This window comes from Hakea prostrata, chromosome 8 (assembly GCF_041222555.1).
Source record: "Hakea prostrata isolate BN-2017 chromosome 8, UWA_Hpros_2, whole genome shotgun sequence".
Classification (NCBI taxonomy): domain Eukaryota; kingdom Viridiplantae; phylum Streptophyta; class Magnoliopsida; order Proteales; family Proteaceae; genus Hakea; species Hakea prostrata.
In genome coordinates, this window is record NC_142607.1 from 37452923 (window position 1) to 37478447 (window position 25525).

Below are 25525 nucleotides of genomic sequence, written 5' to 3' on the forward strand. Positions count from 1 at the left end.
ATTCAAATGAAATTAAACAATACAATCAACCATAATACAAGTATTATATAGTGGTTCGACTTTGCAAGTCTATGTCCACTCCTCTCTTGGCCTCAAGAGAGTATTCCACTAGTGATTCTCTTTCAATACAATGGGTAGGAATCATCTTTGTTATGGGGCAAGAGCACCATTTACAATCTTTGTTTATCTTAGGGCAAGAGCACCCTCTTCAATCTTTGTTCACGGGCAAGAGCACCCAACCAATCTTTGTTCACGGGCAAGAGCACCCAAAACCAATTCTAATCTACCTAGACTAGAATTGAAAACAGTTACAAGAGAAGGATATTACCTTAACAAGAGGTGTGACACTTTACCTCTTGTGTGTGTGTGATGCAATAAGAGTTGTATGCTCAAGATATGAAATGCATGCACCACCAAAGCCTCCAATCACCTCAAGCTTGACTTCCACAAGCTTATTTTAACACCTTGGTATGTTCTTCAAGGTTGGAGAGCGGGTGAGAGGCAAAACCCAATGGCTTTCTTGTATTTTGAGAGCTTGAGATTACTTGGGGAGTAGTTGATCAAGTGTGAGGTTCAACCCTCTCAAATGAGGTGAATTGGGTTTATATAGAGAACCTTTGAGTGCCTAAACCCAATCCCCAACAGATAGAAAACGGACATAATTTTTGTCTTGTTTTCAGCCCAGACGGTCGTCCGTCTGTAAAAGATCCGTTAAAAAAACTAGCCGTTATGACTTAGTCAGGGCCAGACAGTCGTCCGTCTGGCTTGACTAGCCCAGACGGAAATTACGTATGGCTTTCTGTTTCTGAAAAAATCAGAAACCCAAACCAGACAGTCGTCCATCTGCTCAGATGGTCGACTGTCTGAGCTCTGTTTTGCTGAACAAGTTTGGGGCTGGGACATGGCTTGGGTTTTTGGACTTTTTGGTCAACCCTAAGCATTGTACACCTCACTAACATGTCCTAGGTCACTCTAGTAGCATGATTTACATATAATTGATGCATTTACATATATGTGTATGCGAGAGTGTCCTAAGCCCTAATTCAGCCTAAGTCTTGATCATTGAAGTTCTTGAGTCTTCTTGTATTACATTCTTTAGGATTATCTTCATGTCCATCTAGGCATTATCTTGGCTTTGACTTGACTTGAGCATATGGCTTTGACTTGGAGTTGGTACACTTGTTTCTCATCTTGAATTAAAACAACACAACTCAATATAGTCATTAGTAATTCATGTTTGTTATCATCAAAACCAATGGAAGCTGATGTGGCAAATGCCGACATGACATTTTTCAACATGTACAATATTCGATTTGAGTAGATCCCAAAAATGTTGAAAAAAGTAGGCTTGGTACCCATCAAAACATGAGGCCTTGGAAGCCCCAATAAAGAAGACCGATTGATGAACTTCTTTTAAGGAAGGGCAGGAAGAAAAAGTTGAGTTATGCACTAAGGAAGGAACAGGGGGAAAGAGCATATCTAAAAGTGGGGATAAACTCGGGCTACTGGAAGTATACAGTTCCTGCATAAAACAAGCAAAACAATTAGCAATTCTAGCTAGATCATAAATGAATTCATCTCCAATCTTAATAAACTCAATTTTTCGTTTTTTCCTCAGGACTTTGGCAGCTTGATGGTAGAATTTTGTATTTTTATCCCCATCAGTAATGTACTAGTTCCTGGATTTTTGAAACCAGAATGCTTCTTGAGCATCATAAATCAATCTTAATTACTTCAACTTTTGATTGTAAAGATCCCAATCAGGATAGAGACAATGCTCCATCACAAACAATTCTAGTTCAATTCTTTCACAAAGGTTATTAACATTACCAAAATGAACAGCATTTCACCCTCGAAGGAAATTCGAGAGAGAAGCCAATTTGGAAGTGAGGTCCACATCACCAAAGCCCTTCCAAGCATCACCTACCGTATTCAAGAAATTGGGGTGTCCCTACCAAGCAAGTTGGTAATGAAATAATTTCCTACCAAATTTAAAAGAACCATTGGTGTTCAGGAGAAGAGGTGGGTGATCAGATCCAATGGCTGGCAAAATTGATAATTTGAGATTAGGGAAACATGCAAGGAAATCATGAGTAGCCATAGTTCTATCCATAGTTTCTAGGATAAGATTGGGTGGCTTCTTATGATTTGACCAAGTGTATTTAGGCCCCTGCCCCAAGATTTCAGAGTTGAAATTCAGAAATGAGGCTGGTTAAGTAGGGGAGTGCTAGTGATGGTTTGAATGAGCCTCCACTTTTATCCTCTGGAAACAATAATTCATTAAGATCACCACAAATGATAAAGGGATCATAAATTGATGATAAGTGAGTGGCAAGATCAATCCAAACTTGTTTATGAAGAGGATATTGTGGTGGAGTGTAGATAAAAATGATAACCCATCTAACGTTAAAATTGCTGGTCTAGTGGTTGAAACCAACTCCTCTTAGTGAAGAGGTCGTGGGTTCGACTCTCACTCCCCATCCTCCGGCTTAATAAAGCCCCTTTGTACCCCAAAAAAAAAAAAAAGAAAGAAATGTCGCGAAATGATTCGACGAGAATAGGAGGGACAGAGAATGTTGTAGATTAAACAGAACCCAAAATCCCCCTTGGTAACCCCTAGACTCTGTATTTGGAACCATCTACAAGGATTGATAGAGTTTCAAAGTCCCATGGAATCGGTGTTGAATGGCAATAAGATTTTTGCATTTAGGTTCACAAATGAAAATAAGGTCAAGGTGGTGTTTCCTACAAATATTTTCCAATCTCGTTAACGTGAATTTTCCATTAATTCCACGAACATTCTAGCTAAGAAATAACATTGTAATTAAAATCTCTCTCTTCTTCCCAACTAACCAGAACCAATGCTATGGAAGAGACAAAAACCACAAAATACTAAAGAGAGAACCTTAAACAACAAAATAGATGACAATAAGGACAACTAGATTAAGGGTAGAATGCATGAAAGCTACCATTGAAAACCTGAATGAATACACACAATCAACAACCAACACAAGTTAGAAATCGCAAGCGAAGAATTTAGGAAAATGATTTAGCAAGTTTATGAACAATTTGAATAAGCGCAAGCAGCAAACAAAAACAAAGAGAGCTAAGATATCAAGGAGCCACAAGAGATGGGAGACAGGGGTCACCTGGTTGTCCATCAGGGTTTGATCTTGTGCTGGTGCTTGATAAAATGTGTTGGAGAATGGATGAAGCATACTCTAGTTGGCCCTATCATAGATCCTCGGCAGGATATCATCTTTCATCGAGTTCAAGAGAGAGTCAAGATTGATAGAGTTAGAAAGCAGAGAGGTGACAAAATATTGGAAAGAGTCCATGGGGTCGAAAGGTTGGATTATATTATCAAAAGGCCTCATCCGCTTGTGAGTGGGGTTTCCTGGCTCATCTTTCCAATTCCAAATTGTTTTGGAGATTTCCTCTTCAGCCACGCCATGTTCCTTCATACCCTGGCAGCCCCCTTTAGCCTTCGGATTACTGCAGTACACATGATATATAATCACGGTCTGAGCCCCCTCCACAATATCACACTCCACAAAGGCACCACACTTCTTTGTTTCACATGGTAGCTTTATCTTCCTGGACAGCTTTCCCCTTGGCTTTATATTTGTCTCCAGCCGTGGTGTCTTCAGTGAACAGGGCCTATAGGGTCTGTCCTTCAGAGTAGACATCAGCATCTTTCTCTTCAACAATTTGTTTTGTTAGACGTTCTTCATCGCAATCCATCACCATAGGGAGTAACTCTTTTGGTTCCAGAGAGATCACAACATAATTAAAAGTCGATTTTCAATTACCATTTTTTAGGTTGGAGAGTTTGATTGTTTTAAGTTCCTAGAATTTTTCCAAATACTTTGTAGAGAAGATCTTCGAAGAGCCCAAGAGAATGGGGTGAGCTTTTGCCTTCACAACAAATCCCACAAGAGGGATATCTACATTAGGCAAACCATCCTGAACTTTCTTATAAGGGCAGGAGTGGTCACCATGAGAGACACAACCACATCGTGAAGACAACATCTTGATTTCAAAGAGACATTTTACTTGGAAGATTTCTCCCTTGGTGTTGTGGATCAATATTTGCATTTACACTGGCATGTTGAGGTCATACATGACCTTGATGCGAGCCGCATCAGGGGGGGAGACCCAGAGCTTTGAGATCAAGTTGAATATCCATCACTTTTCCAAGAACTGAAGCCGCATCAGATAACAGCTTTTCATTGTAGCATTCTTCACGAACATTATGGAGTTGTATCCACAGTGCCAAAGGGAGTGCCAAAGGGGGTGCCAAATCTCCAATAGAGAACTTGTTAGGAAACGGGGTAAAAGTGAGATGCAAGACACAAGATTCCAGCCACTAGGGAGCAAACGAGAGAGTTTTGTTTCTATGCTCCTCCGAAATGAACTTAGCAGCTAACAGTGATTTGTTATAACAAACTATATAGATCGCACTATCACTTTCCCATAAACGAGGCAAACGTTTGACCATCTTAGCAACAGAAGGAGCTTTGTACCCCAGTAATTGGTCGAATAGAACTCTTTTTCCATAGTATGATCGACCATCATGTTCCGGTGTAACTTATAATTTTCTTATTATCTTATATGTAATAGTTTCCACAACATAATATAAAGCTATTCATTCTAAAAAAAAATAAGACTAGCATTGAGCCCCTGGCGTAGAACGGTAGAATGGATGTCTGAATTGGTGTGCGCACTATGAGATTCCAGAATAGTTGAAAAGTCAAAAAAATTAAAAGATTTATACAAGTCAATTTGTACGAAACCAATCATCAGAAGAGTTTCGCGTCATTAATTGTTTGTACTTGTCCACGGCGCTATTGGGTAGTGCAACCATCACCTTCACCGCATCGCTTTGCTCGTGAACCGGCGAGAACAAACAATACCTATCACAACAAACCGGGCCCACATGAACTGGTTTACCCAGCCCAAAGTCAACTCTCTCCAATCCCATCCTTGACCATTGAGATATTATTAACACCCCAGCCGAGTCAGGACACGCCCTCGACCCGCTCACCGATTCCACCACCCTTCTCACGTAACCATCATCTATCTTCTCTTTCGCTTTCTTGATCAACCCTGCAACCCAACCCAACCCATTCTCCACCAGATCCTTAGCCATGGCCTGAGCGCATCCCAGAACTAGCCCGTTACCATAGTATCCTTGGGGGAGATTTGGCTTGATTCTGTTTCGAATGTTGACGCTGAAGAGAAGCTTCAACGTTTGTGTCGCCGGCAGCTGCAAAGCTCTGGCCCAGCATCTCCACACATGCGCTGATAGCACCTCAAATGAAGTATGTGAGAGTTCCCTTGACGAAGAGAGCTTCTTGAGTTGCATTAAAGCTCTTCGGTCAATGATGAAAGACGTTGGAGTGAGCGATTCTCGAGAGAATTGGTGGACAAACCCGGAGATATCTTGGACTGGGTTGAACTCTGGGTGGTGGCTGAGAGATTGCTGGTGGTTTGTACCAATGAGAGGGTCGAGAAGGTGACGATTCCAAATGGGTTTGGGCTTCAAATCGGAAATCCCTCGCCGACCAGTCGCTAAATCTGCAAATGCGTTGAGGAACTCACCGCTGCCGATTCCGTCGCAGATACAATGACTAATGCCAACGGCAACGGCAGCAGCACCATCAGGAAGCCACGTCAGCTGGATAACAAGAGGTGGGGACCCACGAAGAACGTCTGGCACGTGGAACGATAACAGGTTTCGCCACTGAGTTGAGTAACGTGGAGCGAGTTCCAACTCAGCTGCTGATATATCGGAGACGGCTTCAATGAAGACTGCACCTTCGGCTCGACAGACCACTTCGAGGTTCGAACCGTCTGGTCCAGCCGCCCTGACTCGACCGGCGAGTGGGTAGTAAGGTACGAGGACTTGAGAAAGAGCAGCTTTGAGACGAGCTTTAGTTGCGGAACGATCAATGACGGAGCGAGAACGATAGACAAGAAGGTATTCGATGGTGAAACGAAGGAAGAGCTGAGAGTCGATAGCAGAGAGAGCGAGAACATGGGTTGGTGTTCGCTCTGAAGGGGTCACCAAAACTGCTTCTTTCACTTGTATGTTCGTGTCTGCCATGACTGAGAAGAGAAAGCTTCGGCTAGCTTAGTTGGGTCTGCTTCAGCCTTCAATGAAGAACGCGCGCAGGGGTTTATTTAAGGTAAGGCTCGAGATCTTTTCTCATTTTTTAATGGCACAGAAGAGAGAGAGGGCCATCTGAATCTTTTCGATATCTTTCTTCTCTCTCTCTTTAAAAGATATGTGCGAGATTCTTTGGGCATCACTTTATTGGAAATATGATATTACAATCAAATCTCAAATCTGGGTTCTGATTTCCGTCGGTTAGGACAATTACCTGTCCCACCGTTCGTCTCGGCATGTCCATGGCCACGTAAACGAGAGATATAGAGAGAGAGAGTTTTGCCAAAGTGCTCTTAGATCATATTGTACAAAGCGAATCGAAAGCAAAGATCCGATGTTTGTTGATCACAGTGCATCGATGGACATGGTGTGACCCAGTTTTCGATGTGGGGTGTGGCCTTGTGGGGTCTGCCACTGTTTTGTTTTATGCATACCCCCTGTTCGACGTTTTGTCTATAAGGTAAGACTTAAGAGTGAGGCCCTCCGAGAGAGAGAGAGGGGGGTTGGTTAGTAGAGCATAGATGGCTCAGTGACTAGCACAGTAGCACTGTCACATGAGTCTTATGCTTACATACAAAACCAAAACTGAAGAATCCAAAAACAAACTTGTCGGCCTAGTGAACGCCACTGTACAAAGATTCATTTTGGTGCAAGAGAGCTTAGCTCTATTGTTCTTGTTCTTTTCTTCTGGTCTTGGTTCTTTCCAAAACTATCTCAATGTATTGTAGTCATGATCTATTCCTTCCAGATTTTCCCTTGAATAGTTAGAAAATATATCTTTCTTTTTCTTGTACGGATAAATCCTCGCGCTCATTCCCACATGCAAAAGAAGAAATAAAAAAACTTACCTGAACCTTGATACCGATACCCATTACCCAAAAAGAACACAACTTGGATATATTCTTTGAAAATGAAAAGTATCTTCTTCTTCATTTTTTTCAATCAGCTATATTGAATTCATAGATTCCATCAGCTGTTTAATCAATGGATGTGCCAGGTAGAGATGCTCATTACCAGATGAAGACACCCACCTGGTGCTTTTCTTCTTTGTTTCCTATACCAGGCTAGCAAGATACTAGGGAATTGAGACCCTTGACCTACTATAGGTTCTGGGTTGAACGTTGTTGGCTCATATGTATTGGATGATGCTTCTTTTGACAAGTAAAAGCAGCAGATGAATTCGCTTTTCACCTCTTTCATTGAATATAGATAAACTGTATATGCGGCGATTTGGCTCCTTATTCAACCATGTTTGTCTCTCTTCTCCCTCAACCCTCTATACCATAAGTGGTTCTCTTCTTTTCACAAAAGCAAATAAAGGGTAAATCAGATTGAAAGATTTGGGTTAGATATATCGGCCCTATCAGTGAGCGTTAACTTTGATGGATTATCAAGAAAGAAACGCACAGCAAACAGAGAAAGAAGAGAGTGATTTGATGTGCTATCATGAAAGGGGGATGATTGCACAGTAAATGAGTTTATCCTTTTTAATTCTATGTATACTATATAAATATTTGCTCGTGGCAAGAATTCTATGGAAAACATAATCAACTGGGGTGGCGGGCACAGCCATGAATATGAATATATGAATATATGAATATTGAGAGATTGTGGTCCTGTGGAACATATATTACAGGTGGCAGTGAGTCAATATGATCCCCACAAGGTCACAGCCACCCGTATTCCCATATTGCATGTTTCATGTTTGTGGAAATGCCATTGAGGCTTGAGAGTATATATGATCTTCTTCTCGCCTTTTGAGTAAAAGGCTTTGATGGGTGCTTGATCTCTTTAAATTAATGATTGTTCCTTCTTACGAATCAACAAACAGGATTTTTTTTTTCTTTCTCTCCTTTTATGAGAATCCACTACTGACCACTAACTACTTTATAATTTGCTATTCACTGGCGCTCTGATAAACAGTAAATACCATTTGCAAAGACATCGGATGCCATATCTCAGCCAATGTCATTCAAATCTGCTTAGAACATGTCTGATTGTAGGATATTCTGTCGGAGGTCTTTTGGGTTTGTGGCAGTTCTGCTTTTCAGGGTGGAATTCAGTCGCAGATGGGCAAGGAAAAGAGATTGTGGTTATCAATGAAGTGTCCTGAAAAATCTACATTTGTTTCCATCTGACCAGTGGTTTGAGGAAGGCCTAGTGCCCACCAAGTAAAGGTTCTTGGTATCCACCACAAATATCTATCAGGTTAGCTAGGCCATGATTAATGATAAATTCACTATGATCAATTCCTTGATTTCAGGTGGAATATTTTTTCTTCTTTCTTTTCTTTTTCAATGATTTTGAGAGGATGGTCATCTTTTGGTAAACAATTCCTGAATAAATTCCGGAACAGAATTCAATTCCTGTGTTGATTTGAAGCAAAGGATTGGCTCTCATTATTGTATGTTTGGATTATCGTGGGCCATAGGCAAGTTTGATTCTTCGATAATTCTTCCTAGATGCCTTGTCATCATATATTCAAAGAGGTCTAGACACCTTGTAAATATTCAAACATAGAAGATCTTAATTCACCATTGGGCCTTTATTTATTGAATGCTGTATATATTGTAATCACCTGATATGTTTTAAGATTAGATGTATCAATTGTCAGCTTTGTGCTCTACTATCTAAGTAATTAACTAGTTAACCTTTGTTCCGAATACTTCCATGAACCAACCTCAACAACACTCACCTCTTACAAAAGATCTCATGAATTGCCCCAAATCAATTTGAAGGAAACAAATCTGAGGTTATGTTTGGTACGATTCTAAGAATATCTCTAAATCTTTTGTATGCAAGTTACAGTTGTAACAAAGAACAAGAACGAATTGTTTGCATAATCCTGGAATAAAGTACATTCTTGATTTTACAATGTGTGCATCCCACCATACGATTTCATGAAACAGATCATGGGTACTTGGTTCTGGGAGTTCAAATTACGTGATCAATCACTGTCAGCTTTTATTCCGGGTAGGTATATTGCAGCTAATATTTTTATTGCCACTAATATGTGGCCCCCAAATTGAGATGTGTAAAGCACGTTGATGTGCCATTTGGCACCAAGTTTGTCAGCTCGGCCTTTGGACCAACCATTGGCTCAACGAGATAGCAGACTGGTTGTTTCATGGAGTATGAAGTCGGGGAGCTTGGTCGAGCAAAATCTCTTAGGGCCTGTTTGGTTACATGAATCTAGAGATTTCAAATCTCTAGATTCATGAATGCGAGATTTATACTCGTTTGGTTGTGAAAATCTCTAGATTCATGAAATCTAGAGATTCATCTTTTTACACTAAAAACGTGAATCTGTAGATTTATGGGAGTAGGGTGAAATTCAGAGATTTCATCCCTACTATAAAAACACTAGACTTTTGCTCATTCACAAAAATCACATATGAATTCACAGATTTTATTCCACATATTCGGTTAACCGAACAGTTAATTTTATAAATTATGACTCTACAGATTTGAAATCTATAGATTTGAAATCTCCAGACTCATGTAACCAAACAGGCCGTTAGAGCACGGAGCAATGCCATGCTTGAGGATTGATCTGTACTTCTTGAGAGATATCAATAGACGAGCCCTCACCTTGGAGACCCACTTTTGTCTTACTAGGAGATCCTCGTATGTCTACAAGGGACAGCTCTGTATGTGTCAGAAGATTCGTTGCCTCGAGCATATCTAACTAGAGTGAAGCTTTTGCCGAATTGTTGAGTGTTCAAGACTGGAGTTGTCACATCATCCTTCCAGCTTTTTTAGTGTCAAGTGTTGATAGTTCAAAATGGAAACCTACGCCCCTTGATGTGTCGACTTGAGGTAGGACACACATCTAGCTAAGAAGATTCAACGATCATCGTGATTTAGGTTCAGCTATAAATAACCTTCATCTACCATACTGAATGCTAATGCTCATCTACTTCCACTCTACTTACTTAGCTTGGGTAGCTAAAAGCCCTTCGCAGGGTGGTGGTGTCCCTAAATCTGACTTAAGCTTCGGAGGTGATGAACAACCACCAGAGTTGACTCACACTCATTTTCTCTTTTGTGGATAGATCTCAAGCCAAAGAATTTGAGTCTGTGGTCTACTCGAAGGGGTCAAATTAAGGCACAACAATACAATAATTAACTCAAGAATTCTCTTGAAGCTCGCCTTCTCTAGATCGTGGGTTTTCCTTGTGATGAGTTATATTAGTTCTGCGTCCTATTGTATTCTTATCAATGGTTCTGAAACAAAGACCATCTATCACATCCCAACCAGACAGTATTTGTCTTACCCGAATACCTGTGGATGTGAACCACAGTCACAAGGATCTAGGTCTAAATTCAATCCCAAAATCAATCACACATAATAATATAATCAAAGAGCAAGATTTAAAAGGTATAAATAGATATTACAATTGTCCAATGTAGATGTCAACAGAAGTCAAATGTGAGAGTATCAAATGAAATGTTTAAAGTGTAATTATCTATATTTTCTAACTATCCCGAGGAAAATGTATATGATCCCAGCCTAAGCCACAACATCTCTAAAAGTAACCCCACAACATTTAGAAGGGTTGGACTCTGTATGAACAATACATGCATGGGCACGAGTCGTTGTTTGCCTCCAAGTCTTCGCCCATTGGTATGTCGTATGGCTCCGTTGGTGCCAAATACTCCGGGATAGCGGGGTTCTCAAAACCTATATAAGAATCTAAAAAAAAAAAAAGCTTCCCTGAGGGATGAGTTCTAGCAAACTCAGCAAGATTGACAATATCATGTACCATGCATTTAACACATGTATAGAGTTGTAAAAGGCATATGTAATGTAAAGTGTAATGTAAATGCAAGTATGGTCCCATGAATCTAACTGTGTTAGTCTCTATCTTGGTGAACATACATTAAGATACAACATCACTGTCCTCTAGGAAGTCTTAGATTGACCCCAATGGCTCCAACCAAACTAAGCATCACAACTAAGGTATATGAATAATAGTCCAATCAATGAATGTGATTGGGGATTAAAGCCACATTCTCTCACCACAACCAAGGTATATGGATAACAGTCCAATCAATGGATGTGGTTGGGATTAATGTCACATTCTCTCACCACAACCAAAGTATATGGATAACAGTCCAATCAACAGACGTGGTTGGGGATTAAGGCCACATTCTCTCACCACAACCATTGGTATGAGAAATTGACACGTGTTAGGGAACTTCCTTACCTTATGCAAGAGGTCAAGTACTTAGTCATGTTTTATTAGGTTCAGATATCCTTTCTATGATACCAACCAACTCAATTAGATACCATTGCCTATCTAGGAAATGTCACATCCTATGGCACCAACCAACTCAAAGTACACATTTCTTAACCCTATAATCATCCACATATAATATGCAGGCTACCTCATGTCCCTCACCTACTCTAATAGGCTATTGGGCACCTATGAGCCTTTTATTACATACAACCCTACCATGAATTATATGTGGTCTTATCTGTGTCCCTTCACCGACTATAATAGGCTATTGGACACTCACAAGCCAACACACCTATCATGGGTCACTCGGCTTCAATACACTTGCGAAAGGGTGATAGCATGGTAAAGGGGTTCCAAACCATGTATTTAGACACTTATAGCAAATGCACATAATATTTATATGAGGTGCAGTGGTACCAAGGGCAATGAGCGAACCCACAACCCCGGGTAAGATATTGGTGTATGCATTAACCTCCCATTTTCCATCATATTATAATCATAATCATAATTGAAGATATAAATAAAAAGTTACATAATTAACTTAAGTTCATGTTGCTACCCATGCATGCATGCCCTACAACATCAACCCACATAAATATACACGAGTGCACCTGATAACATGAAATAGAACATGAATGAAATACAAGAATATATAAGATTGTATCCCTTACCAATCGATGATGTTAGTGTTCTCTAAAGAAACCAAAATGTCCACAATTAGAAAGCCAAATAATCACCAAAACCCTACAATTACATAGAGTGTATTAAAATTAGGGTTTAAAATTAAATTGCAGCAAACGGGCATCATCACCCGACCTGATGCGAGAAGGGCTGTCAACTGCCCTATGGGCTGCGAAATTTCCCAAGTCCCAATTACTCACCTCAAACCTCCAACTTTGAGACGTTTTAGGGCTCAACTAGAACATCAATCTTGCTGCAACATTAAGCCTAAAACAAATCTATTTTCAATTCATCCCTAATTCCCAAAGTTATCAGAAATAAGGGTTCTTTGAGATAATCTCTAAGATAGAATATAAAGATAAAAATGGAAAGATTAGCACACTTTATTGCACAATGGCGATTGGAATAAGAGGAACATTAAAATATCATCATTGCATTCAACCACCACAACTACCATCATTAATTCCTCCAACCAACCATATATAAATGCATCAAAGAAATTGTTGGAAAGTGAAGAGGGATGATATCTTACCTTCATACACCTTCACTGGAGAGATTCGAGTTTTGGCATGCTCAAAACCCCAATGATCTCACCAACTTCAAGACTTCTAGAGATCTTGGCCTCCAAGAAACATAAAAAATTCGTTTGTGCGGTAAAGAAGCTATAAAATAGGCTTTCCCATTGCAAAATCCTAATTTTACCCTTTTCTTGGTAGGTGGCAGTTAGTCATATGAAATCCCTAAAATCCTAACTTGATAACCCAACGTTTCAAGTCTGCTCACTTGAAGTGTAGGATGAAGGCGACTTTGGACCATTTGAGTTGAGCCCAAAATTTCAAAAAAAGCAAAACTTTGGATTTGGATGAACTAGAAAAAGACCTGGCCACCATATTTGATTTCAAGAGGAGAGAAAAAATCAGCCCGGAAGGCTTAAAAATGAGGTTTTTGCATGCACGAAAACCTATGCTAGAGGATTTCATTGCCAAGAGAAAGTATATCATTGATTAGAAAATGTTTTGAGAATCCTACCCTCCAAAGCCCATTGAAATTGGCCTTCGTATGAAAAAGATACAAGGCCGGTTGGTTGGGGCAGTTGGTCCCCCATCGACCCCCCCTAGCCATACCCCCAGAAAAGGGTAAAATGGAAATTTCTCCCTTTAAAGCCTTGTATCTTTGCTCTTAAGCCTCACAAACGAGAATTTGGGTGTTTGGAGGCTGAGCTCGCTGAGGAGGAGAAGAGGAAGAATCCTGGAGAGGATCTTGAGCAATTGAAGGTGTCGAATCATCGTTTGGAAGGGTAATCGCGTGTGGATGTAAGGTGCTCTACAAACCCCTCTTTTAAGCTCTCTTTTTTGGGATTTTTGATGGATTGTTGAATTGATTTTGATGAATGGTGAAATTGATGGGTTTTGCTGGAATGGAAGGAGTATTCCAACTCCCCTTTAAGGTCCCAACCCCCCCCCTCCCCATTTGATTCGATTTCGCAAGCTCGAAATTGAGCATTTCGGTTCAGAGTCATGGGTAGTCAATTGGAGTGAGTTGTTTGTATCCAACCGACTATGACAGATGGTCCCTTTTTCGAATGTGGGGAATTTGATTCTGATGATGCCTAGTGTTGTCCCAAACTAAAACCTAATGTAACCTAATGTAACCTAGTCTTGTCCCAAACTAAAACTCCTAGTACTATCTTTCTAGGTGATTGACTCCGATGATCTGTCTAGTCCCTCCTAGATTTGAATTCCTTCTCCAGTCGTGCAAATCTTTTCTCAAAGTATACATAGAGGACTTTATTCTCTTCTGTCGAGTCTTTATTCTCTTAAGCGTGGAAGGAATCTCCTCGTGTCCTAGAATCTCACCTTGATCCTGATCCTCAACTCTCTTAATCTCGATGTCATCCTGACCTTGAATAGAAACATCATCATCATCATCACCATCATATCATCATCATCATCATCATCACCATCATCCTACTCATCACCCTCATCCTCTGACCTAGCCGCGTGAAGCTGATAGCTCTGCCTCCAACCGTAGAGTCGATGACAATCCTTGTACTACCCGTTTAAGAAATTGTGCCTGAGAATCGAGCTAATCTCTCATAGCTCAAGACTCCTCTTTCAGTCGTGTTGATTGATCTTCTATAATGCATATGTGTGTCTCTATCCTCTCTTGTGTGGAAGCTATATCTGAAAAACCACACCCGATGCCTCGAAAGTTTAATTTGATGAACCTCCCACCTCGAACTATCGAGTTGGAATAGTTTCCTCCTCATCTTCCTGAACCTCCTAATCCTGAGTCTCATCCTGAGCTTGAACCTCCTCCTAGTGCTCATTCTCATCCTCAGTATGCTCGTCCTTATCATTACATACCCTCATCATTACCATCTTCATCTTGAGCCTAAATCTAATCTGAAGTTTTGACTATTGCTTTCTTATTCTCGTATAATCTCTGCTTGTGTGTTGTGTGTTGTGAAAGACCTTGGAAACCCTAGAACCTTTTGGGAAGCCTAGAAAACTTTTTTTCAGGTTCGTTATTCGTAGCCCTTGTTCCTATCTTCGTTCGATTTGTCACCTGTACATCTCTCGCATTCTTATCATCTGCTTTGTTTTGAATTCCTCTTTGCCATTGAAGAAGTCAGCCAAGAGTCTAGTTTTCTGTACCTATCAGATCTATTTTTCGTTGTACTTTCCTTTCCCTTGATAAAGATTCAGTGGAAGAATCACACCGCTGAAGAAGTTTCCTTATCTTATTGGAAGCCCAATGATTGTGAAATCCCACCTAATCCTAACCTTGCTGTTGTGCCAAATGCATACATACCATATGCATTGTTCGATTTATTCTCTGCCGTATGAAGTTACCTAGTTTTATTTGGTAGAAGTTTACTCCGAAGCTGACCTATTCTCTCTTCTATTTTTTCTAGTGCCTTTTATCTCCCTTTGATAGGAGGGTGATCTTAAATCATTCCCATGACTGTCTATCTCTGCTATTCTAGAGTGGATCTCCATACACTCTATAACCTTGAGAATTCTCCACATGATGATTTCGAAGAGAAATCAAGTGTGATCTTCATGAATTGTTATTCCTTCTAATTGTTTCAAGACTTTAAACTTTTCATATCCTATTCTTCAATCATAGTTTAGTAATCTCTCTTGTGTTGTATTGATCTACTCTTGCTATGTTTTATTCTTTGTGATTGAGGCTATGAAGAAGATGCCGCATCCTTGCAACCATCTCTTCTACAACCTCCTTTCATTCTTATGGTTTTATGATCTTCATATTGATCTTCGTCATGATCCTTGTGAAATCTTCATGAAGCCATGATCATACTTTCAATTTGATTTCAAAGCATGTTAGGTTTACTCCGTTGATTTTCTTACAAAAAAAAAAAATTGTTATTTGTTTTTCGTTGATTTTGACAGAAGTCAAGATAAAACCAATGTATCTCTATCTCTTTGGAAGCCTAGTACTCTCCCAATTTCGAGGACAATTTTTTTTTTAAGGGGGGGAGAATGTAACACCCAGCCCAAATCTAGCCCGAAGACCCGATCTGTTTTGGGTGAAGTGGCATTTGTTTAATGTTGACTTTGAAGTTTGACCGTGATTTCAGTTTTACTATCTTTGAAAATCTTAGGAAGCCATGTCAAACCTTTCCCTTAGAGTTGATCCTATGTCCCAAAATGAGGAAGATGTATTTGTGGGCCATCTTAGTAGAAGATATGGTGTTTGACCCAAAACCCATGGATATTGATGATGGTGTTTCTTTATGGAAACCTTTTTTGATTTGGAGTTGAACTATTTATTTGTGATGAAGAACTTGGTTGATGGACCTAAAGCCTAGTTAGACCTGGTTTGAAGACATCCCTCCATACTAAGTAAGTAGTATGATGTGTTGAAAGAAGCCCATCCAAAAATATTGAAGTTAGGCCCATTAAATCCTTTGTTTTGAATAAGCTGTCCAGGCAGTGGCATTTTGGTAATTTTCTGTTTTGAAGGTTTTTAAAAGTTTTATTTCTTTTAAATTCGTGTTAAGCTATCCCACTATGTTTCTAAACCTCTTGATGGCGTGGGATCGACCTTTGAACTTCCTCTTTGGCGACCAAACAACCAACAGGGTCAGTTTGGTCAGTTTGGTGAAATCCTAGTAATTCTTGAACTCTTTGTGCTATTTAAAAGGGGGAACTCCATGTGTTTCACTCTCAATCTGTTCTAAGCCTTGGGAGAACGTGGGAAAAGCCCTAGAACCTCTCCTTCGAAGCCAAGGAAGATCCTCAAGCATCTGTTCTGATTTCTTCATCGGTTTCTCTTCTAAAAGGTTGATATTCAATTCGTTTCTTCTTTAATTCTTTCTTTCTTCTTTACTTCTGATCTTCTGATTATGAGAGGGGTATTACACTACTGTAATGACCTCTTGTCTAATTCTTTTAGCCCTAGAGTGAATCCCCCAATTCACTCTATGTTCTTGAAGCCATATGGCGATGATTCTTGAATTGGACTCCACCAAAGATCTTGATGATACTTTCCTTGAATTTTCTACCTATCTTTAGGATTGTGGGGAAGGTCTCATACTTTTACCATGACCTTCCCTTGTGTCCTCATGATTGAGGAGTTGATCCCTAATTTTTCCTTGGACCATTGGAAACCAAGAAGGGAGAGATTTTGAAGGGAAATTCTTGGGTAACTCTCATGAGATGGTAACCAATTGGGAACCCTTTTATTTATGTTAATTCATTGGACCCTCCCAGGCCAAAACCTTTCTTGATTGTAAATTCTTTGCCCTAAGGGTGAATCTTCATTCTCCTTAGTCTTTCTGTGGGATATACGGATTCTTGTTAGTAAATCCCTAATTTTATGATTTGAATTTCTTTCCTTTCACTTTAATTGAGAACCTTATTTTCTCTCATTGGTAGACCCTTCCCAATTCCATTCTTTATTTTGAAATACTAATGAGATGTTCCTTTATCTATATTGGGTTGTTTTTGTGTGAGTTAATTATGGGTAACTTTCATGAGAGGTAACCAACTCTCATGGGAGGTAACCATATCTGAAACCCTAATGTTCTTTTATCTGTTGAAAACTCTCCAACACTTTTTTAGATTGTGCATTCTTTGTTTCTCTTTCCCTAGGGTGAATCTTGATTCCCCCTAGCCTTTCCATGAGAGCCATCGGTTATGTATGATGAAACCCTAACCCCTTTATTATTGACCTATTGAGATTCATTTTCGGACTAAGATCTCCCCCATGTCTTCATTTGGGTTAGGTTGTACTTGGTCTTCAACCCCATGAGCAAAGCACCCTTGTATAGCAATATACATGGGGGCGGTTGCTAGTGGCAGTCGATTGAACCAAGCGACCGCCTAGAGCGACCGCCCGGTTCTATTTTCGGGGTTTTGCCCTATTTTGCCCCCTGTTCGTTATAAATAGCATCCCTCGCCCTATTAACGCATTATTATGTTCGGGATTGCTATTTTGGGCGATTAGACGGCTGTGGAAACGTGCGGGATTCAGGTCTGAAGTGTTGTTAATGATATGGAACCTTTTCTCTTCTATTCTTGGTGATTCTGGTTAAGGTAATGAATCTCCATCTGCAATTCTCTTCTTTTTAACCTTTAATTGATTTGAACCCATCCCCTTTTTTGTTAATGGTTACCCAATTGATTTGTTGTACTCCCTTCCCAATGTTCTTGACGAGATCCTTTCCAGAAACGAATCCCTGCATTTGTTAATGAATAAATCCAGTCAAGGGGAGAGTTTCTAGGTAATCCATTTATGATTATCATTAGGTTTCTTATCACCTTTTGTCTTTAGGAGTGTTAGATTCGAGACTTAGGCCATGATCAGAAGCCTGAGTTTCGGATTTGAAACTCTCTGTTTTTGGGGCGGTCACTAGTGGCGGTTGCTCAACCTAAGCGACCGGCTCAAGCGACTGCCGGTTTCCAGTGTCTGTGTAAGTTTGATTTTGGATTTGTTTTGACTCTTGACTCTTATATATTCTTGTAACCCTATGCCTAGGTGTTCTCTGTTTCAAGTAAAAGTCTTATAATAGTTTCTGGAATTCAAGTTAGAGGAATTTTACATAATTACAGGTAAAGACATGCATTCTTATTTATATGCAATTACATATACATGATGATTCAGTTGTTCTATTTATTATTCTTTGATCATGTAACTTGCTATAATTGTATAAAGCATGTGAATCTTATTGTATACTTGCTGTTAGTGGTATTCTTTGATGTACTTCATCTTTTATGATATTGCACAACTGTTCATGGTATGATAAAGAGTGATGTAGTGTAGTTGTGATGGAATGGGTATTCCATTGGAATATCTTGGCTTGGGATATCAGAAGGCTGTGGAATGGGACACATGCCTGCTGATGTCTCCAGCACTATTATGATTACTGGATGACATACTTAGGAGTGTCTAGAATTGCATGGCTAGGCACCCCACATGCTATTACCCTTTCGGCAGCGGAATTGAAGCCGGGTGACCCGTGACAATGGTGACGTGACTATGTTTCATCCTATAGCGGTAACCAGTCTGTGCGGAGACTCCGTGGTCCACTATTGGTCATGTAATGGTAGGGTTGCATATGTTAGGGTTGGGCTCATGGACGTCCAAGGAATGGACCGGGTGTCGTGAGGAGCCATGAGAGCATCCGACCCAATAATATGTGGATGACCATAGGGTTAAGGAGTGGAGTCCAACAGCGGTAGCCAGTCCGTGAGGGTTCTCACTCCTAGGTTGCGAAGGATACTGAATCGAGTTGGTTGGTGCCATAGGGGATGTATCTGGACTCCATATAGTATGTTACCATTATGACTTGCATTGGATTAGAAACCCCGACATGCGTCAGTACTCATTGCCAATGGTCGTGGTGAGAGAGTGTTGACTTAACCCATAGTCATGGTTTGAGAGCCAGGTGTGGACTTATCCCTTTGCCCAGGATCCCTACAGAGGTAACCAGTCCTTGCCGGATCAGAGTGATGAGACTTACCCAAAGGAGGGCTGGTGTATATCTTAAAGCATGCCAGCTGATTAGAGACTTGCATAGTTAGATCTTAGTATCATTCATATTTCTGCATACCATCCATATCATTTCATCTGTGCATTCATGGATTGTATTGACATATATATGAGAATTGCTTGTTCCTTACTGAGTTCGTTGGAACTCATTCCTTTCATTGTATGTATTATATAAACTGTACAGATGGTTGCACAATGTCGGAAGTTGGAGATGATTCATATGAAAGAGCCTTCTCGTATGAAGCTGATGTGAGACAGACAGTGGTACATGGACTTGCAGAGCATGGAGCCTCTTGAATATGCTTGTGTGCACTTTTAGCACCCATTGATGGCCGACGGAGGCAGATTCCCAGGATTTTGATGATCGTGTGGAGAAAGATTGGAGGACATCTTTACTTGTTAATTTAGAAAACCCGTTTGTAGATTTAGAAAAGAAAACCAGAAAGAAGATTATTTAGTTATTTATTTTGCTTCCGCTGAACTTGATATTACTTTTGATTCTTGATTTTCCCTCTTTCGTTCGTTCTTGGATATTTATTGGAGTTTTTGGACTCTTGTAACCTTTTTATTGATTATTGCACTATTCTTGCTCTTGATTACATGTATATGTATTGTTGGAAAATGCTAAGTCAGCATTTGCCACATCAGTCTCAAATCAGTTTTGATGATGACAAACACTATACTAATGTTTCCATAAAGATATGTTTTTTGTCCAGCTCATCACTGCAGAAAATCTCGATGTAAATATCTGGTTCAAAGAAAATTCCAGAAAGTCAAGCTCAAGATCAAACCATCTTAGACAAAGAACCAAAGTCAAGAGGAGAGCATCAAGATCAAGTCAAAGACCAAGTCAAAAATCAAGACTTAGGCTAAATCAGGGCTTAGGACACCTTTGCATACACACACATGTAAATACATCCATAATATGTAATCCATGTTACTAGAGTGACCTAGGACGTGTTAGTAAGGTGTACAGCGTTTAGGATTGTCAAAGCGATCTAAAAATCCAAGCCATATCCCAGCCCAAAGTTGTTTAGAAAAATAGAGCCCAGACGGATGTCCGTCTGAGCAGACGGACGTCCGTCTGTTTTCATAACTCTATTTCTCAGAAACAACAGAAGGTCAGATGGAATTTCCGTCTGGCAGACGGATGCCCATCTGAACCAGTCTAGGGCAGACGGATGTCCGTCTGTTTTCATAACTCTGTTTCTCAGAAACAACAGAAGGTCAGACGGAATTTCCGTCTGGCAAACGGATGTCCGTCTGAGCCAAACCAGGCCAGACGGATGACCGTCTGGGCAGACAGACGTCCGTCTGGCCCAGATTTGACTATAATGGCTAGTTTAAAGAGAATATCTTCTACAGTTGTTTGTAACGGATACCTTTGAGACGGATGACCGTCTGGGCAGACGGACGTCCGTCTGGAACAAAATCTCGCAAAGATTTTATGTCCATTGGGGAAATGGGGAAAGCAGTAACTTGGGGTCTATAAAAGCCCAACCATCCCCATTTGAGAATCATCCTTCTCCCCCATCTAGCACATATTCACTCACAAGTGAAAAAGCAAAGTTTTGATGTTTTTAGCATTTTTGCTGTCCTCCCAACTCCGGTTAACTTTGAAGGATATTCCAAAGTTGAAGCTTTCACTAAAGCAAAGTCTGGAGTTATTGAAACCGCTGAAGTATATTGACTCTTGGTTCATTCATTACATCACTTGCACTCAAAGGGTAAAGGGTTACTCTCTTTTGATAGGTAATATCTAATACTTTTCGTATTGTGAATTGGTTATTTTAATTCTAGTCTAGGTTGATTAGAATTCATTGTATTGGATACTCTTGTCCGTAAACGAAGATTGTATTGGATACTCTTGTCCGTGAACGAAGATTGTAAAGGGTACTCTTGCCCCGAAACGAAGATTGTAAGGGTTTGTTTCTCTACCCACTGTATTGAAAGAGATCCGTTAGTGGAATTACTCTCTTGAGACTAAGAGAGGAGTGGACGTAGACTCGTAGAGTCGAACCACTATAAATTCTGTGTTTGTGACTGCTATTTGTCATTAGATTTCATCTTGAACTGTCAACTCATTTTGAAATTGCAACTAAACCAGAAAATTGGTATAAACCACTAGGTACAACCTAATCACCCCCCCTCTAGGTTGCACCAACAATTGGTATCAGAGCGGGAGCTCAAATCGAGATTAAAATCAATCTCAAAAAGAGTAAAAGATCATGGCATCATTGTCTAACCAATTCTCCTCAAGACCCGAAGGTTTAAATACCTCTAGACCTCCATATTTTGATGGAGAAGGGTTTGCTTATTGGAAGAATAGATTTGAAGATTTTGTTTGTACTATTGATATAGATGTTTGGGATATAATTGTGTATGGACCAAATGAGATTACCAAACTTGATAAAGATGGTAACAAAGTTCCAAAACTAAGGACTGAATGGGATGGAATTGATAAAATTAAATCCCAAGCAAATTACAAGGCAAAAATGTTCCTACAATGTGCTTTGAGTGAAAAAGTATACAATAGGTGTGGTACTTGCAAGAATGCAAAGGAAGTTTATGAAAAATTAATAGTTACATATGAAGGAACAAACCAAATAAAAAAGATAAATTTGGATGTCTATATGCTTCAATATGAAAATTTCAAGATGTTAGATAATGAGGATATAACTTCTTTGTTTACTAGATTTTCTAACATTATAAATAAGTTGCATAGTCTTGGCAAGGAATTTGCAAATGAAGATGTGACAAGAAGAATCCTACGAGCACTTCCACCATCTTGGAGACCCAAGAAAACAACAATTCAAGAAGTGGGAAATCTAGAACATATCACACTTGATGAGCTCATGGGATCTCTACTTGCACATGAGGCAGAACTTGAAGAAGACAAGAAGTATGAGGAAAGCCAGTCAAAAGAACAAAAGAAGAAGTCCATTGCTCTTAAAAGTTCCATCAAAGACGATGAAAGCGATGAAGACAACAAGGACTCCGACAAGGATATTGCTCTTATCACAAGAAAATTCAGGAAATTTCTAAAAGGAAGAAAAGAACGGTTTCCATTCAAAGGACAAGGATCCAAAGAATTCAAAGGTAAAAGCTCATCAAAAGGTGAAATTTCATCTACTAACAATCAGGATGTTATTTGTTTTGAGTGTAGAAAACCAGGACACTTCAAAAACAAATGTCCTACCAAAGGGAAAAAGAAGGCGTACAAAGCCGAAGTAGTCTACACTACAAGTGATGATGAAGAAGAAAGTGAAGAGTCCGATGAAGAAAAGATCAACTTAGCCTTGATGGCCAGCTCACCTGAAGAACAAGATCATGAGGTAAGTTCCATATATGATAGTCTTGACTCTACGCTTGATGAAAATGATATAGATAATATTGATGAAGAAGATCTGGCTAGTGGCTTTGAAACTTTATACAAGTTCAGCAAGAAAATTGAAAAGAAAAACAAAATTCTAGAAGGAGAAGTAATATCTCTAAATGAAACAGTAAACAACTTACAAGAGTACATTAGAAAAATAGAAAAATAAAATAATGTGAAATCCACAAGTGAGGAAGAAGATCTAGATGGTCTTCTAGGAGAAGTACATTATCTCAATAACACCGTAACTGAATTACGGGAACATATTGAGAAAATAGAACTAGAAAATACAGATTTAAACAACTCTCTTGTGAAATTCACAAATGGTCAAAAGAACTTAGATAGCCTTCTAGGTAACCCCAAAAAGAATCCCCAAGACAAAGAAGGACTAGGATTCAATAGTGAAACTGAAACTCCTAGAAAAGGTAAAGAAGTTCGTTTTGAAAAAGGAACATCTAGTAAGAACCTTTTACCCACATCCAAAAATGCTCAAGGAAACATTCAAGGTGGGAACAAGACTCAACCTCAAACAATTAGAAGAAAAAATGAAAAGAAAAATCACTACATTCAAAGTAAAAGAGTAAATGAAAATCAGAAGAATGGACAAAGGAATAATCAGGACAAAATTATCATAATCAAAATTATTTAAGAAGAAATGATAGAAATCAAAACAACTATGAACATAGGCAGCAAAAATTCAAAAACTATCAAAATGTCCAAAACCAACATCATCAATTTTGGCCAAACCAAAACCAAATGATGTTTAATTATAATTGGCCATATCCCTATTTTGCACCCTATGAGCATATCCCTCAACTTTCATATATGTCACATATGCCTAGAAGAAATGAAAATATTTTCAACAATACAAACAAGATAAATGGACAAAGAAGTCAAAACTTCAATGGACCAAGAAGACAAAAACCTCAAGTCCAAGAACCATTTGACATTTGTGATCCAAGGTTTCAAAGACCAAAAGGATATCAACCTAGTTGGTTCAACATGGAACCAATAAGAACTAACCAATTTGGACCCATGTAGACGTGGGGACCAATGCACATCTATCCTTTCCTCTGTAGGTTTGCTTAATGAATACTCAAAGAAGTGAATGGTACATTGATAGTGGCTGTTCCAAACATATGACGTCAAATCCAAAGCTCTTCACAAAGCTTAGATCATATGATGGATGATGCGTTACCTATGGAGACAATAGTAAAGGAAAGATTGTTGGCATTGGTCAAGTTAATATTGGAGGTACATCTATCTCAAATGTATATCTAGTTGATAAACTATCATATAACTTGCTTAGTGTAAGTCAATTATGTAGTAGGTTATAAAGTCACCTTTGATGTCTCTTCTTGCTATGTGAAAGATATAAATGAGAAATTAATCATTAAAGGAATTAGGAGAGACAACATCTACAATTGTGTATTCAATGAATCATCTCTTAGTATGACTTGTCTCATGTCTCTTGAAGAAACTCTAATTTGGCATAGAAAACTAGGTCATATAAATAAAAAACAAATTGAAATCATTGCATCAAAAAATTTAGTTAGAAATCTTCCAAAAATGAAATTTGACAAAAACTACTTTTGTGATGCATGCCAAAAGGGAAAACAAACTAGAGTATCCCATAAGTCCAAAAATATAGTCTCTACTAGTAGACCACTAGAACTATTACATATGGACTTATTTGGACCTATTTCCATAGCTAGCCTTGGTGGAAAATACTATACTTTTGTCATCGTTGATGACTACTCAAGGTATACTTGGACTCTGTTTCTAAAGCATAAAGATGATGCTTTTGAAGAATTCAGTATTCTTGTTAAGAAAATTCAAAATCATAAAGGATACCTTATAACTACCATCCAAAGTGACCATGGAAGAGAATTTGATAACAACAACTACTTTGGACAATTCTATGACAAAGAAGGCATAACTCATAATTTTTCTGCTCCTAGAACTCCCCAATCAAATGGAGTAGTAGAGAGAAAGAATAGATCACTTCAAGAAATGGCCAGAACCATGCTTAGTGAATTCTCAATGCCCAAATACCTTTGGGCAGAAGCCACAAGTACTGCTTGCTATGTCTTAAACCATGTGATAATTAGAAAATTTCTAAACAAGACACCATATGAACTCTATCATAATAAAATACCTAGAGTTGATCATTTTCAAATATTTGGTTGTAAGTGCACTATATTAAACACTAGAGATCCTAAAGGAAAATTTGAAGAAAAAGTCGATGAAGGAATTTTCCTAGGATATTCTCGAACAAAGAGAGCATATAGAGTACTAAATCGAAGAACCCTTGTTGTGAAAGAATCCATGAATGTCACATGTGATGTCTCTCCACCTAAAGATAAATATAAACCTTTAATTGATGAGGAAGATGATGGAAGGACTGGACAGGTCATTAGGGAAAAAGTGGATGACCAATAATTAGAGGAATCTCGAACCATTCCAGAAGAAAATAGAACTCACTCTCAAGAATTACCTAAAGAGGTAGTTCCTTGGAAAGATCATCCTCTTGACCAAGTCATAGGAAACTTAGGTCAAGGAATCCAAACTAGATCTAGAACCCAAAATTTCTGCAACTATGCTGCATTCATGTCAACTATAGAACCCAAGAATGCAAAAGAGGCCTTAACTGACAATTATTGGATTATGGCCATGCAAGAAGAACTAAATCAATTCGAAAGAAATGATGTTTGGGAACTCATTCCAAGACCTCGAGACCATACCATCATAGGTACCAAATGGGTATTTAGAAATAAACTCGATGAAAATGGTCAAGTCATTAGAAATAAGGCACGCTTAGTTGCCCAAGGATATAATCAACAAGAAGGCATTGATTTTGATGAAACTTATGCACCCGTAGCCCGACTAGAATCCATACGGATGTTATTAGCATTTGCTTGCTATAAAAACTTCAAGCTGTATCAAATGGATGTGAAAAGTGCATTCTTAAATGGATTCATTATGGAGGAAGTCTACGTTGCCCAACCTCCGGGTTTTGAAGACTCCGAATTT

At 39.2% G+C, this 25525-nt stretch overlaps 1 protein-coding gene across 1 annotated transcript; it reads right to left on the minus strand.

Moving 5' to 3' along the window:
- Positions 1 to 4689: 4689 nt before the first annotated feature.
- On the minus strand, positions 4690 to 6145 carry LOC149007741 (alcohol acyltransferase 9-like). Its single transcript, XM_089166398.1, has one exon. The coding sequence runs from the start codon at positions 6107 to 6109 to the stop codon at positions 4781 to 4783; it is 1329 nt and encodes a 442-aa protein (XP_089022524.1). The 5' UTR covers positions 6110 to 6145; the 3' UTR covers positions 4690 to 4780.
- Positions 6146 to 25525: the final 19380 nt, after the last annotated feature.